At 41.3% G+C, this 17986-nt stretch overlaps 1 protein-coding gene across 1 annotated transcript in view; it reads right to left on the bottom strand.

The window, feature by feature from the left end:
- Nucleotides 1–8101: 8101 nt before the first annotated feature.
- RNF168 (ring finger protein 168) overlaps nucleotides 8102–17986 on the bottom strand; it is a 96312-nt gene continuing 86427 nt past the window's right edge. Inside the window, exon 5 of the mRNA XM_073231444.1 lies at nucleotides 8102–14290. Coding sequence (XP_073087545.1) covers nucleotides 14230–14290 — 61 coding nt within the window. The 3' untranslated portion in view covers nucleotides 8102–14229. The remainder of the gene's footprint in view (nucleotides 14291–17986) is intronic.

Genomic DNA, 17986 nt, shown 5'->3' with positions numbered 1-17986 from the left:
ACAGTGTATCATTCAGGGTCCTAACAGGTAACATTTGGTCACTCAAATAATTTATAAAGGAACAAATTTTAAAGGTGTGATCAGGATATATGGGAATAAAGGGACAGTGGAGGATCTGGGACTAGCAGCAGCATTTCACAACCTCTAGGTCTAAAGGGACAAGAAGAGAGAGGAGTTATTAGAATTCCAAAGGAGAAAGAATATTATTTGTAGAGCAGGACACCTCTTAAGCAGCAGGGAGCTTCTGTCAAGGGATATAATCAGCTTTAGGCAACCTCACAGAGAAGAGACCAAGGAAATTAGTACCCTCACCTGACTCTCTTCTTCCATCGCCTGCCAGGAATTCCCACTGGTGGAACCCAACCAAACCAGAGAGCCCAGCAGAACACTGATACAGTCTGTACAGGCAGCTAGTGGGGCAGAGAGCAGAGTAGAAGAGGGAGGAGGTTCTGGAGAGGCAAAAGGAAATTGATAGGCACAACTGGAAAGTGGAAAATACTGAAATATTGAAATACATATCAAAATCTGTGGAATGCAGTTTTAACAATACCTAAAGGAAAAATGTGTAACCTTAAATGCTGATAGTACAGAACACTAGAAAATGAGTAGCTCAACATCTAATCAAGGAGTTAATAAAGGAACAGCAGAGTAAACCCGGAGAAATTTGAAGGGGAAAATACAAACATAGATTCAAGAAAACAAAGTACAAAAGAGAGTATCCACAGAACCAAAAGTTGGTTTTCTGAAATAATAAGTAAAATTTAAATCCTTTGATAAATTAGATTAAGAAAAAAACCAAACAATATTAAGAATGAAAATAAGGGTCATAGAAGATACAGCAGGGATTTTAAAAATAAGAGAATATTATGAACAATTTTATGCCTATGAATTAGGAAATAGATATATGGCAGTTTCCTGGAAAAATAGAATTTACAAAAACTGACTCAACTATGAGTAGACTTATGACGATGAATGAAATTGAATCCACCACACAAATAACCAGACCCAGACAATTTTATATGTGATTTCTAGCAAAAAAGTTAAGAAACAGTTAATCCCAAACTTATGTAAATTATTACAGAGAAAGAAACAAAGGACACAAATAGCTCTTCCTATGAAGCTAGAATAACCTTAATATCAAAATCAAACAAAACAGTAAATAAAAGCTCAGTCTCATGAAAAGTTACTGAAACAAAAATATTAAACTAAACCAAAATTTAAAGATCCACGCCCCCAACACACACACAGACACAGTCATACATGTATAGATTTACTTTTTAAATTGGATTTATCTCAGGAATGTAAGAATAATTTTACAATAAAAAGATCTTCCAATGTAACTCACAGTAGTAGACCAAATTAAATAAGAGAAACTGTCTGATCTATTTGATCAAATACAGAAAAATCATCACTGTAAGTCAATATCCCTTAACAAAACAAAGAAATCCTTAATGATCTAGGTAGAGAAATTTTCTTAATATATTTACCCAAAACACAAAGCAAACAGCATTATACTTAATAATAAAACATTTAAAGCCAAGAACAAGTTAGGTATGCACTTTGTCACAATTTCTATACAGTAATATATGATAAGTCCCAGCCTTAGCAGTAAGACAAGAATATATAAAAGAATTTTAGAAGAAGGAAAAATTTATTGTAGAGTATATAGTAATTTCATAGAAGATCTAAGAGAACCAACAGGCAAATTTTAGAGCCAACAAAAGAGTTCAGGTACATTTCTGGATATAAAACCAATATAAATATTTTAAAAATGTATTCCTAAACATGAACAGTTTGAAACTGCAATTGAAAAATGTCCCATTCACAATAGCAACTAAAAATGTAAAGTACTAAAGCATAGATTTAACAAAAAATGTACAAGGTCTTGTGATGAAAATGATAAAACTTTATTGATAGGCATTAAATGAAGAAATCTATATTCTTGTATGGGTAAACTCAGTATCATAAAGATGCCAATTTTCTATATATTAATGAATTCAATGTAATTCTAATCAAAATCTCACAGACTTTGTGGAATCTGGGAAATCCCTCCTTTACTCTGATTCTACCTTCACCTAGAATCCTTTTGGCAATACCTAACCTTTCCAGGTTCCTTGATACCAGTAAACACTTGAATTTCTCAAGTATTTTAATAAGATGATTTTAAAATTCAAGAACAAGGATCAACAATAATCAGGACACTTTTGAAGTAGAAGAACAAGGTGGAAGTTTTGTCCTAGTAGAAGAATTATTATAAAGGTATAGTAACTAAGTCCGGGTGACATTGGTGGACAATAAACAAATAGAGTACAGAATAGAGTCCAGAAACAGACACAAGCATGTGGACACTGACAGATACGACATTACAAGGCAGTGGAGGAAAGGATGGGCTAACCAATCCATGACCCTGGAACCAAATAAAATTGGATCCCAATCCCATATCAAGTACAAAAATAAATTGTAAATTTATTAAAGGTTGAAATAAGAACAGCAAAACTTACAACTTTCAGAAGAGAGAGAGAGAGTATAGGAGTGTATCCTGCTGACTTCAAGTAGAGCTGTTTTGCAGGACTTAAGGGGAATGCTGTGCAATTTGTGCTCTAGGGGGCGCCATTTCACATAGACCTCAAGGCGAGTGGCAAGCCCTTGAAGTGGATCACTAAAGTCCTGATGAAGGAAGGAAAAGATATCCTAAAGAAGACACAAAATCACAAACCATCAAGGCAAAAAGTAATGAATTTGACTACATTAAAATTAAAAATGTCTGAAAGGTAAGGGGTGAGCTGGGATTTGAACCAAAACAAAAATGAACTGACAAAAATGTTGAGGAGTGGTGTACACAGCAACTATAAAAAGAAAATCCAAAGAATTAAAAACATCTTGTTATTATTTCAGCATCTTTCATGTGGGCTCAATATTACTGCCATTAAAAAGGTATATTATTTTGTGGAACAGGCATCGAGTGGCTTAAGGTGTCATGTATTATATTGGGAAACCCCAATAACTGACTTTGGTAATAAGTAAAATTAGGGAAGACCTATGCCCAGTACCACAGGGCTCCGGCCCTGCCTCTCTCTTGACTTTCCCTCATCTAAGTTTTAGTCCTAAGCCACTAGCAGGCTGACTAACGCAGTTCCAAGCATCACTTTCAGATACAATAACATCCAGAGGAAGAGCCAATGTATCCCTTCTGCCTATTTTTTTTTAAAGGAAACATTTTTAGAAGTCCCTTCAAAATACATCTGTTCTGTTCCTAAAGCTGTCTCTCCCAAGGAATGTGAGATAAACATAACTGGTTTAGTAAAGCATATGGCTTTGTGGAGGAAGGTGGATACCTCCCTGAAGTCAAAGGAAGGGAGTGAGTGTTAATGAGACAGTCACCAGAATCTAAGCTGCTCCATTCATAAAGCTTCATTCTGAGCATGATGAAATATCCCTCCATTTCCCTTTGCTCTGATTCTACCTTCACCCAGAATCCTTCTGAGTTATACTTAACCTTTCCAGGTTCCTTGATACAAGGAAAGTGGTTAAGAGTATGTTGGTAACTGGAAATGTCTATCTCTGAATATGAGATTTAAAAATTGGTATTTTGGTTTAGAGTTAGAATTTTCTGTTCCTGTGGTTTTTGCTCTTTCCAGGATGTCATATAAATAGAATTATACAGAATGTACCCTTTCGAGTCTGACTTCTTGCACTTAGCATAATGCAATTAAGATTCATCCATGTCAGGAACTGTATCAGTATTTTCTTCCTTTTTACTGCTGAGTAGGATTCTATTGTAAGGATGTACCAAAGTTTATATTTATCCATTCACCAGTTGAGGGACATTTGAGCTGTTTCTGTTTAGCTGTAATTATGAATAAAGCTGCTATAAACTCATGTACTGTTTTTGTGTGAACCTAAGTTTTCACTTCTCTTGGGAAAATACCTAGGTGTAGAAATACCCTTGGGTTGTATAGTGAATGCATGTTTGACTTTATAAGAAGGTGATAAACTGTGCAGGAACTTTTACATTTCAATTTTGGGAAGATGTCTGGCAATCATCACCATAACCAAGTATTCAAACTTAATATTACTAAGAATGGGACAACTGATATTTTGAATTCCTGTTGTGATGTGTTTGTTAGGAGATACACAGTATCATTTATGACATATTCTTGGCAAAATTCCTACCCTGAACTGAATCTAATCAAGCTTCTAGGCCTAATTTCCTGACTGCCAAAAAAGAAACTATGAGGAAGCACTCAGCAAATCCAGAATATGGGCATTTCCAAGAAAACTGTCCTGGTCTCTTCAAAAAGTCAATGTCACGGGCAGGGCAGGGCTTTGGTGGGGGGAAGGGGAGGCAGGGGGACTGAGATAAAAATAGAATAAAAAGACATTACAACCAAATGCAACACTTTGATTGGATTCTAGTTGTAAAAACAGAAACAAAAACCAGCTATAAAAAATATTTTTGGGCAAACTGAAAATTTTAATGTGGACTCAGTATAAGATGACATTAGGAAATTATTAATTTTCTTAGATGTGATAATGACATTATAGTTGTGAAGAGTGTCCTTATTTCTCAGAACTGCATTCTAACCTATTTAGGGATAAATTATCATGTCTTTTATTTACTTTTATATGGTTCAGCAAATTAAAAATATATAAAATAGCTATGATAAAATGTTAACAATGTTTGAATCTAGGTAGTACCATATGGGTGTTCATTATACTGTTTCAGCTTTTCTGTATGTCTGAAGTTTGTTTTTATTTCTATAAATTCTATTTCCAATCTGGTTAGTTTTTTATTTTTTTTTTGAGAGGGCATCTCTCATATTTATTGATCAAATGGTTGTTAACAACAATAAAATTCAGTGTAGGGGGGTCAATGCTCAATGTACAATCATTAATCCATCTCAAGTCTAATTCTCGTCAGTCTCCAATCTTCTGAAGCATAACGAACAAGTTCTTACATGGTGAACGAATTTTTACATAGTGAATAAATTCTTACATGGTGAACAGTACAAGGGCATTCATCACAGAAACTTTCGGTTTTGATCACGCATTATGACCTATAAACAATCAGGTCAAATATGAATATTCGTTTGATTTTTGTACTTGACTTATATGTTGATTCCACATTTCTCCCTTTATTATTATTATTTTTATTTTTAATAAAATGCTGAAGTGGTAGGTAGATGCAAGATAAAGGTAGAAAACATAGTTTAGTGCTGTAATAGGGCAAATGTAGATGATCAGATGATCAGGTGTGTGCCTATGGACTAAGTATTAATCCAGGCTAGACAAGGGCAGCAAAACATCCACGGATGCAGAAGATTTCTCTCAAAGCAGGGGGGGTGAGGTTCTGAGCCTCACCTCTGTTGATCCCCAAATTCTCACCTGATGGCCCCCCTGCGACTGTGCCTGTCTTAGGTTGTTCCTCCCTTGAGGAATCTTACCCGTCTCTGGCTAACCAGTCCTCTTCCGGGGCCATACAGGGAAATGTAAAGTTGGTAAGTGAGAGAGAAGCCATATTGTTTGAAAAGGTTAGCTTTTTACTTCTTTGCAGATTTATGCCCTGTGGCTTCTATGCCCAGCACTTGTCTCGAGTGGTTAGTTATTTTTTAAAAAACAATTTCTTGTTCCTTGCAGATGCTTTCAGGCTCATAGTTTACTTTGTTAAACATGGTAGTCATAGTTATTTTTAATCCGTGTCTGATAATTCCAATATCTTGAAGTCTTTGCCCATCCTTTCATTCGGTCTGTTGTTTATATTGCTTCTCATACATGGGGCCTGGGTTTCTGTGTGTGTGCTTAGTTTATTTTTTTACTATGAGGGGCTTATTTTTTGCAAAATTATTTATGGGCATTCTTTGAGGTCTAAGATGAAGGCATATTTCTCTAGAGGGGATTTACTTTTGTTCCTGCCAACCATTTAGGGGCACTACCATGCTGGGACCAATTTAAACTAAACTCACAACCTGAAGCTTTCTGAACCACACAGGTGGTATGAATTTGGGCTGCAAATCAACATGTGGGAATTGGCCTGGGGCTACAGCTTCACAGAACCAGCTCCCCACTCCCCTTTACCATCATCAAGGTAATTTTTCATGCAGCCCCATCTGACAGGGGGTAGAAGGATTATTTACTTCTGGTTCCGTCTCCCTTACCAGAGGGGTCCTAGTGTTATGGGGAATGTTTCATATTATATTTCTTTTATGGGCTGATTTATGTCCTCCTCGCTGCCAAATTCATATGTTGAAGTTCTAACCCTTAGTACCTCAGAATGTGACTGTATTTGGAGAAAGGGCCTCTAAAGAGGTGATGTCTTGCTAATGGGTTTCAGCCCCAGGCAAGTTCACTATGGATTTAATGAGACCAAGGAATGACAATAGAGTATTCTTGGGGTGAAAGGGTTTATACCCAACTTTATCCCCATGGTGGCAAGTCAATCACTAGAATCCCATCCACTCAGAGCGAATCTGCATGCAGCAAGCCAGTCTCTGCCTCTGAGCCTCTCTGCCCCACAGCTGTCTTAGTCTCTGTCCTTGGCACTGCCACCACTCCAGTCTCTGCTCTCCTGCAGCCTTGCAGCTGTGCCACCGTATTGCCCAGGGCACTGGGAAGAGCTCTTTATATAGAGTCAATACCAATGTATTGCCCACATGTGTGTGGTGAGCTAGCCAACCAGGGCCAGGTGAGAATCCTGGCCACAGGAACCTTCACTTTCTCTACAGGTGAGTGAGGTGAATTGAGGCCCTTAGAGGGGGCTGGAATCTGATCTGACTGGTGAAAGAAACTGTAGACACAAAGGGGGCCACATGCACAGAGTAAAGGCCATATGAGGACACAGCAAAGGGGAAGCCATCTACAAGTCCAGGAGAGAGGTCTCCAAAGAAACCATCCACACCAACATCTTGACCTTTGCCTTCTAGCCTTCAGAATCTGAGACAATACATTTCTGCTTTTGAATTCTGCTGTGTCTGTGGTATTTTGTTACGGCAGGTGGAGCAAACTAGTAGAGCTCCCCACCTTGCACAGCCTGCCTTTGGCTTCCTTACTCCATGCCCTAAGGGACTCTGAAAATGGTAGCTCAAGTCCGCCACATCTGGCATATGTCCTCAAAGGAGACTTCAGCACTTCCTCTCTGTTTCTGAGATTCCACATTCTCTTTGACCTTGGCCCAGCAATTCCCTATCTTCTGTCAGCTCTTCCATGGTTTTAAGAAGTCTTGGTGGTTTTAAAATAGAATCCAGCATTAGTAGTTGTTTTCTGTGGGGCCATCTATCCAGGCACCTCCCTCCACAGGTCAGCTGCAGTTCCAGTGTGGGGAGGAGTTTATGTACTAAAAGGCATCGACAGTCCCAGTAATGGAAGGAATTCAAGAAGGAAAGGAGGAAGGAGGGGAGAGAGAGAGGGAGAGAGGGAGAAAGAGAAGGAGAGGGAGGTGGGGGAGAAAGAGCAAGAAGAAAGAAAAGCCAAGACATTACAGATCAGATACAGGAGATGAAGAAGGAAAAGTGAAGGACAGCCTCAAGTCTTCAAGCCTTGGGGGAGAAAGAGTGATAGCTTCAATCACGAAGTCTAGAGGAAAGAGAATTTTCAGAGAATGACCATGAGTGCTGTTCAGAGTGACAGTGAGAGGACAAAGGGTTAAGACAAGAATAGCACTTGGAGGTAAAGGAGAGCTACCACATCGTAAGTATAAGTCTTAGTGCACAAACTCATTTACAAGAAATACAATTTTCCTTTTACATAACCTAATTTAACTTCTCTTATTTTCAGGTAACCTGGTTATTAGTCATCAGTTAATCTCCCAAATCCACAATCCTTACCCTGAGGTTTTTTGTTTTTGTTTACTGCCTTGAAGCCGAGTTTTTAAAAATCAGAAGTTAAGAATTGACTCCTTTTCTTTTTCTTGCTTTCTGCTATGTCATTGGCATTAATTAGAAATGGTTTTGGCTGTCAATAACAGAAAGCTTGAATACCAGTGGCTTAAATAACAGGGAGTTGTTTCCTTACATAAGATGTCCACAGGTGGGAGGCTAATACTGGTTCAGTGAGGTCCGGGTTGATAACCCTTGAGGTCTTTTGTTCATGTTTGCAAGATAGCTTTCGCAGCTCCAGCCATCACACCTATGTCTGAAGCAGGAAGAAAGGGGAAAGGCAAAGCAAAAATTGTCCCAGAAACCCCCAGTCTGCATTTTTCTCACTGGCCATGATTATTGTAAAGGGCTTAACTGTAAGAAAATAACTACTCATTCAGAAGTCCCTGACTTTCCTGATGATGGTACCCAGATATGTGTCCCAAATTAGATTCCACAGGACAGAAACTCCCTTTTATAAAAAGCTGCTCAGGGCTGTGTTCATGATACTATCTGTGGCAATTAAAAAAAACTACCTACAAATTATTTGACATGCCTCCATTCAAAAAATGGCACCTAACTTCTCCTTTCTGTAGTGTGGGCCAGATTTAATGACTTGCTTTTAATGAAAAGAATATGGTAGAAATGACAGCATGAGAGCACCCAGACTACGTTATAAAAGGCCCTGCTCCCTCTTGGATCACTTTCTATGAGGAAAACCAGCTGCCATGTCATGAGGACACTCAAGCAGCTCTGTGGGGAGACCCATATGGCAAGGACCCAAGGCCTCCTACCAACAGCCAGCACTGGCTTGCCGGCCTCAATCAAGTTTTTGGATGACTGTAGCCCCAGCTGTCATCTTGACTGTGACCTGATGCAAGCTGTAGCCAGAACCACAGAGCTAATCTGCTCCAGAATTCTTGACCCACAGAAACAATGTGAGACAATAAATGTTTCCTGTCATTTTAAATCACTAAGTTTCAGATTAATTTGTTACATGGCAATTGACAATTCATGCATTGTCTCTGGGCTCCTTGGTTGTTATGCAAGCCTGGATCTAGGGTGATCTATTCATCTGTATCCCTTGGGATGATACCTCTTTGTTATCCCCTCAGGAGTGTTCCTACTGGAATATGGATCCCATTCCCTCCACTCCCTTCCTCTGGGGAGTGTGAATCCTCTCATGGGCCTTGTAAACCTAGAAGGAAGAGGGAAGCCACTGCTTCAGGTTACAGGCATTTGAAGCCTAATATTTCAGCCATGCTATCTGCCATCTTCCTTCTCAGACAAGATAGTTCAGTTTCGGGGCCTTGGCTATCTACCTAAGAGGGAAAATGGGTACCAACCAAACTACATACTGTGGGGACTCTAGTATTTTCTGGCTTCTGAGACAATGTTTTCCCCTAGATCGACTTAGCCTCTGCATTAATAGCTGTGACTTCTCTTTGTGAATTTAGGAATTGTCCATTTTTACCACAAAGTAGTAGTGAGAGATGCTTGTACTTCCCTAAACTCTTATCAGCAATCTTAAAATCTTAATTCCTCCCCTGGGTGGTAGGAGCTGGAGAGTGCTTTAGGGACCAGCCTCATCCTACAAACTCAGTTTCTCCCCTTGTATCCGGGTCACCATTTTTACAGCAGATTAAGAGGTGTGCCAGTTTTTGAAGGGTTTTGAGATTCTCTGTTCTGACTGCTGCAGATTACACATCCTGTATCTATCTAGGAAATCTGATTATTCTGTAGGAACCTTTCATCTTGTTCCCATCACGAGCAAAGACTTTTGAGGGGTCACATCAGCTCTACACACTGAATTTACAACCAGATCACAGCCTTTAGTCTCAGGATGATTTGGCTCTAATCCTAGTCTAGGGTGAGTAATCAGTCTTCAAGCAGGTAAGGATTGAATTCTAAGACATCCTAAATGAGCCCCACAAATAGCCAATACTGACCATGAACCTGTAGTTGTACAATAGCTTTCCTCTTCTATAAGGCAATTGAATTTCTACTGTGAGCCCCTGTCATCTGGGGTGGCAAAATTTAGTTTCAAAGTTGGTTTCCTCATGCTTTACCTGAGTCATGCCTAAGTTCTAGGGGGGCCTTGCATTAGAGCCTTAGGGAATGAATGTGGTCCTTGGTTATCTCTGCACACCAGCATGTTTGAGATGTCAGCCTATCTGGGGCTTAGTGTCCCCATCCTGCCTCCCCACCAGACATAGCGGGACTCTCCCTTGTTCTCATCTGCAGAATTTCTTTGGGCCCAAAGCCCCTGTGGCCTACATATCTGTGTTACTCCTGAGCATACCAGAAATGTTTTACTGTTTGCATCCCATAGTGGGGCAAGGGAAGCTCTAAGGTTGTCTCTCTGTTTCCCTGTTGTTCTGAACATGTTTCTGAGATACGCAGAGGTCTGGGGTATAGGGTCTCCCTCTCTAAGGACACATACTGTACCTGAACTTGTAATGCTCCTTTTTCTTCCTACCCTACCAGTCCAGAGTTTCTTTATTTGGTCTGAGAACAGGGAATCCTGCTTTACTCATGTAGGGGAGCAGACAACCTTTTTTTCTCTATCCTTTTAGTTTGGGTACTGGGGCTGTGCAAATTAAACTGACAAAAGACAGAGTAACAAGGAAAAACTAGTTTATTTATATGTGCAATGGAACTCAGTGATGAGTAATTTAAGCAGGGTTTAGAATTTGGGGCTTACATACCATCCATCTTCATAGGTAAATGGGAGTGGAGAGAAAGGCACCTTTAGGCAGATAAAGGACTTTTTAGAAAGATTTTTAAAATTGGGTTTTCAAGAGAACAAACAGGAGATAAGAAAAGTTGTAATGTGTGTCTGCACAGGTATGATTGGTCTTCCTGTCTCCTTCAAGGTCATAACATTCCCCTGAGAAGGAAGGTTTTATTCATGCTCTCCCTTCTTACAGTAAATCTACCCTGAAGAGATATTTATGGCAGCTTATTTCCTAGACATTGTTGCTTTTAGTTATATAAGGAAGCTCTGAGAAGGCTGATTTTCTGTACTTGTGGTTAATCTTAAAAATAAAAATTATTTACCAGCAAAAATGGGTTTATTCAGGAATAGAAGAGATTTGCAATCCGGGACATGCAAGGTACAGCAGAACCATAGGCATGTCCAGAGAACAAAGGAGAGGAACACTCTTTTTTGAAGGAAAATGGCTGATAATTAGGAGGGCTGATCTAAACAGAAAGTCCATTGGAGGAAACTGGGAGTCCCACATGTTGTGGCTTTTCATTGGCTGAGTGTAACTGTCTCTTATTGGCTGGGCTGTAGTGGGAGGTGGGAGGTGGAAGCTGCCTTCTACCTGCTTGGTGGTAAAGTGGTTGAAACAGTGTGGTGTCCCTCTCTTCTGGTGGGATCTGTGTTTTACAAAGAGTGGTGGGCATGAGAGCTTCTTCTGTAGGCTTCCAGAGGCCATGTCAGTGAGCTTTCCCTTAACTAATTTTCACACTGATTTTAAAGGTCCTAAAGATCTTGAAGATCTTAAAGGTCTTCAGCTTAAAATAATCTTTATACTAAGTGTATATTTCAGGAGGGATATCTCAATCCCCTTCACTCAACATCAGGCATTCTTTCAGATCTATTGTCTTGTGTTGGATTCTCTCTGGGGGCTAGAGGTTGAGACTCAAAAAGCCTAAAACTAACTTTTTTTCCTGTGCTTTTTTTGTAGGTGAACCTTTGCTGACAGAATAAACCTCAAATAGCCAGCTAGTTAAATGTGGGAAGGACCAAGTAATGCAAGGACAGGGTAAAATATTGGTTAATATTTCAAAAACATATGCTGCCACACATATGTCATATCATTTCATCTTTTCAACAACTCTGTGAAGAAGATATTTTTGTCTCTGTTTTAACAGTTGAGGAAACACTCAGAGAGGCTGGGACTACATATCTAGAAGCCACATCTATCTGATTCTAGAACCCTATTCTTGCCATCTTACCATACACTATAGGCACGTGGAAGTGTAACCTTCAATGCTCCAGGCCTTGTCAGCCTGTGGGTAAATGGATTACATTAGCACTTGCCCAAAAGTTTGCTGGCAGGTCCCTCTGTTAGAGTAGGGAGAGCCAGGCAGAAGCAGGGAGAGGGAGGGGGGCTTCAGCTGGCGTTTCATTTGGCTAGACACTTGCTTACATTCTACACATTCCATACAAGCTGTTCTCATGGGATGTGGGGGGTGAGAATACAGATAACAGAGCAGCCAAACCCAGCTGGTTCCAACATGGAGGGGAATTTGACCCAAACTTCACCCCAAAATGCATTACACACTCTTTAACATAGTAAAAATCACACCTCTCCATGCCAAGACGGTTCCAAGGAGAACCAAATATAGCCAAAAAATTCCCACCCCGACTTGAAGGTGGAACAAGCCCAAACTCTGAAAAAACTCCACCTGTTCCATTTGAAATCTAGCCCCACTTAGTGAATATTCATCTCATTTTGTATAAAAAAAGGCTTCCTATTCTGCCCACACCCCAACTCTTCGGCATGTACTTTTGTCTTTCTCTGATCTTTTATTCCCCAAATAAACTTTTAATGCTCAACTGCTTTTTGTGTCTATTGTTGAATTCTTTCTTGCAGTGAGACCAAGGCCCCATCTCCAATGACAATCCCTCACTTGTTCATACAAGATCTCAGCTCCCTTCAAAATGTCTCCCAAGAAGATTCTTACAGACGTTCAAGAACAAGTTTACCTTATTTATTAAGTATTGGTGCTCTCTTGTCTCTTCTTGGCAAGCAGAATGGACATAGAAATGATGCTACGGCTTCCTGTTGTTCCATGAATAATAAGGTCCTTTTTCTCTGACCCAGGAATCTCAGGTCTTCTGCCGCATCCATGAAACAGTAATAGGTTAACTTTTTAGCTCCTAAGTAGGGTAAAGTCATACCCCGGACTTGGCACCTGGCACAGACTTGAGGTCACACACTGTGTTGTGGCCATCACCTTAAGCTGTCCAGAGCTCAGGCAGAACTGGCTGCTGTAGCAGCGGCAAGAATAAGAGGCAGGTAAAGCCAAGAGAATGCAGAGAGGTGATGCAGTGTCCCTACTATGCTTCTCTCTCAGATCTTGTACAGCCACCCTCCCTGCTCACTCTCAACTAAGAATGGGAAAACCGGAAACATCAGGCAAGAGCTCCACTGGCCCATAGACACTAAACCACAAATCTACACAAGGCCCCTCTCATCTTGCTCCCTCTTTCCCTGTCATGACAGAAAGGCCATTCTTCTCCTATGCAAACCCTATCCCTTGTTTTGCTGGGTGTGTATATGAAAATGTTCTTTCACAACTGGACCCTCTCTAGTGACACTTTAATATGCCCATGTTCTCCCCTTCCCACAAAAGCTGCATACTAATCTCTCCTACCTCCTCTTGAAACCAAACTTCTACAGTGTTGACCACTTCTCCTAGGTCAAGTCACCAAACTGGGGCTTAATGATCAATCTAACTGCAGTTTCAGACTCTCCCAGAAGTGAGATTTTAAACCAATCAGTCTGGAATTTCTAATCACTTGTGAGGTAACCTTCATAAGACCTCCTGGCTCTACCTCCTAAGGGAAGGTGATCTAACCCGAAATAATGCTTAATCTTTTCTTCTTTTCCTAATAACTTTTTGCCCCACCTTCCTGTCCATAAAATCTTTCATTTGGCACAATCCCTCAGAGCATTTCTGTACTTGATAGACAGGATGCTGCCAGAATCATGAATTGCTTAATAAAACCAACTAGATCTTCAAATTTACAGGGTTGAGTTTGTTTTTTAACACAACTGTTTTCCATTTTCTCACTTCAGAACCCACCTGTAACTCCAGGGGGAAAATCCTGGGGCAAAATACCTTTGAAACCGAAATCAAAGGGAGAAACAAAGTGGGAGAAACCTGTTTATTGCTTACAAGCAATTGCCCACTTCTGCTCACCGTGTCTCCCGCCACCTGGCTGCAGCAAAAATGGGGCCCCACCCAACCTCTCAGGTTCAGATATGCCTTCGCTGGCCTTTGTAATCACCCACTGATATGGAGATAAACTACTTCACCCCACCCCATGGAAACACCAATTGATATGGAGATGCACTAAGGCCAGGCAAGAGCATGGAAATATTGCAATTTTACCCATAGCCCACCACTCCAGAAATCTTGCCTCACAATCTACTCATTCCTCATCTTCTGCAATGACCCCTGTGTGAGAAAACTGGAGCACTGTATCCAGACTAATAACATACAATAGCAAGAGCAATAAAATCATCTAATCCTCAAGCCTGAAGATTCAACTAGGTTCAAAGTCCTATTCAGATTAAGTCCATAGTGACTATACCACAGGCAGTCAGTAGCTGAACAGGTAGGGTGTTCAAAGCAATCATCACGTGGCAGCTGCAGCCAGGGGGCAGGTCCAAGCCATAAGAATGGTAGAAGAAAATAACCTGAAAGGCAATAAGATAGATGTCTTAATGACACCAGCATAGGCAAATCTTGTCCATCAGGTAGGATGCATGCAAGAAAGTGGTCCTCTGGTAGAACAGTGGCAGGAATGGGATCTCATCCCAGTCTAGTTTACCAGACTTTCATCCTATCCCTGTGGGAATTACAGATGGGTCAATATATGGGGCTATGGGAGGTACATGCACTGGCCATAAAAATAAAACAAAATTTCCTGATAAGATGCTCTTATCTCCTGGATGTTCTGGGTACACTACCATGATCATTGGGGGCCACTCTACTGTTACTCCAGGAATACACAGGAGGAAAGCTTCAAGGCCTTTCCCCATGTGTCAAAATGTCCAGGGCCACATCCACTCAACAGAGTCTTCAGGGTTTAATGCAGTTGGGGCTGGCAGCAGGATGTGGCTCTGCTGCCCATATCCTGGCTTCAATAGCTCCTCTTTGGTTTGCACATACAGTTGTATAGGAGAGGCAGCAATGTGTGTTAGCATGTCCACAGGGCTCAAGGCTCCTTTTCAGGGCTTCTCATTCAAACATCATAGCACTGTCCATAAATGAACTGACAAGCCCTGTAGATTATTGGTGTCTGATTTCAGCTGGATTTTGACAAACCATTGGACCTCTCTATCATGCCTGCCCCAGTAGGTTTATATGGTACATGAAACTTCCACTTTATTCCTAATTGCTGCACCCATCCTTATAATGCATGCCCAGTAATGCCTTGATCTCTCTCAGTTACCTGCGGCTGCACCATAGGCTGCAAAGAGATGCTCTAGGCACCTTTTGGGGGTTTGCTGATCTGCACAATGTGCAGGAACAGTAATCAGCAGTCCAGTAGCCATGTCCACATAAGTCATGGCATACCAATACCCTTCTGATATGGGCAGAGGCCCAATACAGTCTATCTACCACTTGACAAGGGATATTGGCCCCTTTACTATTGTTCCATGTTGCTGTGGGACTTGGTGAAAGTCCCTCTTAGAGCACACAAGGCACTCCTTCTAGGCTCTGCTGACTACTTCAAAGGTCAACAGCAAGCCCTATCAACAGGCTACAGCCCACATTGTCTTTTGCCCTGCATGCAACAAATGCTGATGTAACCATTGGGCTACATCAGAGGCAGGCTTCCCTTCTAGCCACTGTACCTGGGCCAGTGTGTCTGCTTCCTCATTCCCTGGGGATGCCAAAGGCAAATGGCCAGTCACATGATATATGGTAATGGTATTAGTCTTAACAGAGGCCCATAGATCTTCCCACAGCTCTTGCCCTCAAAGGGGCTGGTGACCAACCATCCAGTTGGCACAATACAATGTTGGTAGTCACAGGGTCAAGCCCCAATAGATGGCCCAGCTGTCAGTGCAGACAACTATGGGGGAAGGCTCCTGGGTGATCACGAGCCATACTGCCCACAACTCAGCCCATTGACTGCTCTTTCCCTCTCCATCCTCCATTCATATTGTCTCAGTCTTAGGATGGAAAGCCACAGCCCTCCACTTTTGGGGCTGCCCACAGCTGGAGCTATCTGTGTACCAAGCATCTTCAGGTATAGAGGCTTTTCTCTCCTGATAAGGACTCTCGGATACCAATGGCTCAAAAGCAAGTTCTTCATGCTTTCCACTGGTATATGTCACTGGCCTCAATAAGCATTGGAGTTCTCCACGTAAGGGCTTAGTAGAGAGGCCGCTACACTGCTGTAAATATGTACCCCATTTGGTCAGTGTAGGCGTCTGTGCCATGCCACTCTGTGGCCTTTGGGTCCAGTCTCACACCCAGCCCAGAATGGGACAGGTGGTTATGACCTTGGTCGGAACTGTTCTGGTGATGGGCTCTGTAGCCAGCAAGACAGTACACAGCAGCCAGTTCCTCTCTATTAAGGTGTACCAGACCTCTCTGCTCCTTTTCATAGTTGTGACCAGAATCCAATAGGTTGGAGTGTTCATTCAAGCCACTGCTAAGACCCCATCCATAACCATCTTTGGTGATATGAACATCCAGCTCACAGGACCTAGATGAGTCCATTACACACAAGGCCTGTATGGCCTTGACTGTTCACTTAGCAGCAGTAAAAGCAGCTGCACATACCTTATCCCAATCCCACCTGACACCCTTTCATACCAACCAGTATAAGGGCTTCAGAATTTGTGCCAAGTGAGGGATAAACACTCTCCAGTAGCCCAAAAGACCCAAAAACTCTTGTAATACTGCCACAGTGGTAGGGGTGGGGAAAGCCTGGACTTGTCTATGACTGTTTCAGGAATAACTCTTGTTTTACCTGACCAGACAACCCCCAAGAAATATTTTTTTTCTGTCTTCCTGTTCTGTCTTGTATCTTTTTTTTTTGGTACCATTAATCTACAATTATATGAGCAACATTATGGTTACTAGACTTCCCCCATCATCAAGTCCACCCCACATACCCCATTACAGTCACTGTCCATCAGCATAGTAAGACGCTATAGAATCACTACTTGTCTTCTCTGTGTTGTAAAGCCCTCCCTGTTTCCCCTCCCTACATTATGTCTGCTAATAGTAATGCCCCCTTTTTTCCCCTTATATGTCCCTTCCCACCCATCCTCCCCAGTTCCTTTCCCTTTGGTAACTGTTAGTCCATTCTTGGGTTCTGTGAGTCTGCTGCTGTTTGTTTTTTTTCCCTTTGTATCATTAATCTATAATTATATGAGGAACATTATGTTTGCTAGACTCCCCCCCCACTACCAAGTCCCCCCCACATACCCCATTACTGTCTCTGTCCATCAGTGTAGTAACATGCTGTAGAATCACTACTTGTCTTCTCTGTGTTGTACAGCCCTCCCTGTGCACCCCCCTCATTATACATGCTAATCATAATGTCCCCTTTCTCACCCCCTTACCCTCCCTTTCCACTCATCCTCCCCAGTCCCTTTCCCTTTGGTAACTGTTAGTCCATTCTTGGGTTCTGTGACTCTGCTGCTGTTTCGTTCCTTCAGTTTTTTCTTTGTTCTTATACTCCACAGATGAGTAAAATCACTTGATACTTGTCTTTCTCCACCTGGCATATTTCACTGAGCATAATGCCCTCCACCTCCAACCATGTTGTTGCAAATGGTAGGATTTGTTTTCTTCTTATGGCTGAATAATATTCCATTGTGTATATGTACCATATCTTCTTTACCCATTCCTCTACTGATGGACACTTAGGTTGCTTCAATTTCTTGGCTATTATAAATAGTGCTGTGATAAACACCGGGGTGCATATGTCTTTTTGAAACTGAGCTGCTGCATTCTTAGGGTAAATTCCTAGAAGTGGAATTCCTGGGTCAAATGGTATTTGTATTTTTAGTTTTTTGAGGAATCTCCATACTGCTTTCCACAATGGTTGAACTAATTTACATTCTCACCGGCAGTGTAGGAGGGTTCCCCTTTCTCCACAAACTCGCCAACATTTGTTATTATTTGTGTTTTGGATGGTGGCCATCCTTACTGGTATGTGGTGATATCTCACTGTGGTTTTAATTCGCATTTCTCTGATGATTAGCGATGTGGAGCATATTTTTATGTATCTGTTGGCCATCTGAATTTCTTCTTTAGAGAAGTGTCTGTTCAGATCTGTGCCCATTTTTTTAAATAAATTTATTTTGTTGTCATTAATCTGCAATTACATGAAGAATATTATGTTTACTAGGGTCCCTTCACCAAAT

Source organism: Manis javanica, chromosome 3, assembly GCF_040802235.1.
Source record: "Manis javanica isolate MJ-LG chromosome 3, MJ_LKY, whole genome shotgun sequence".
In the NCBI taxonomy this organism is placed as follows: Eukaryota; Metazoa; Chordata; class Mammalia; order Pholidota; family Manidae; genus Manis; species Manis javanica.
This window is presented reverse-complemented; position numbering and strand designations above follow the sequence as displayed.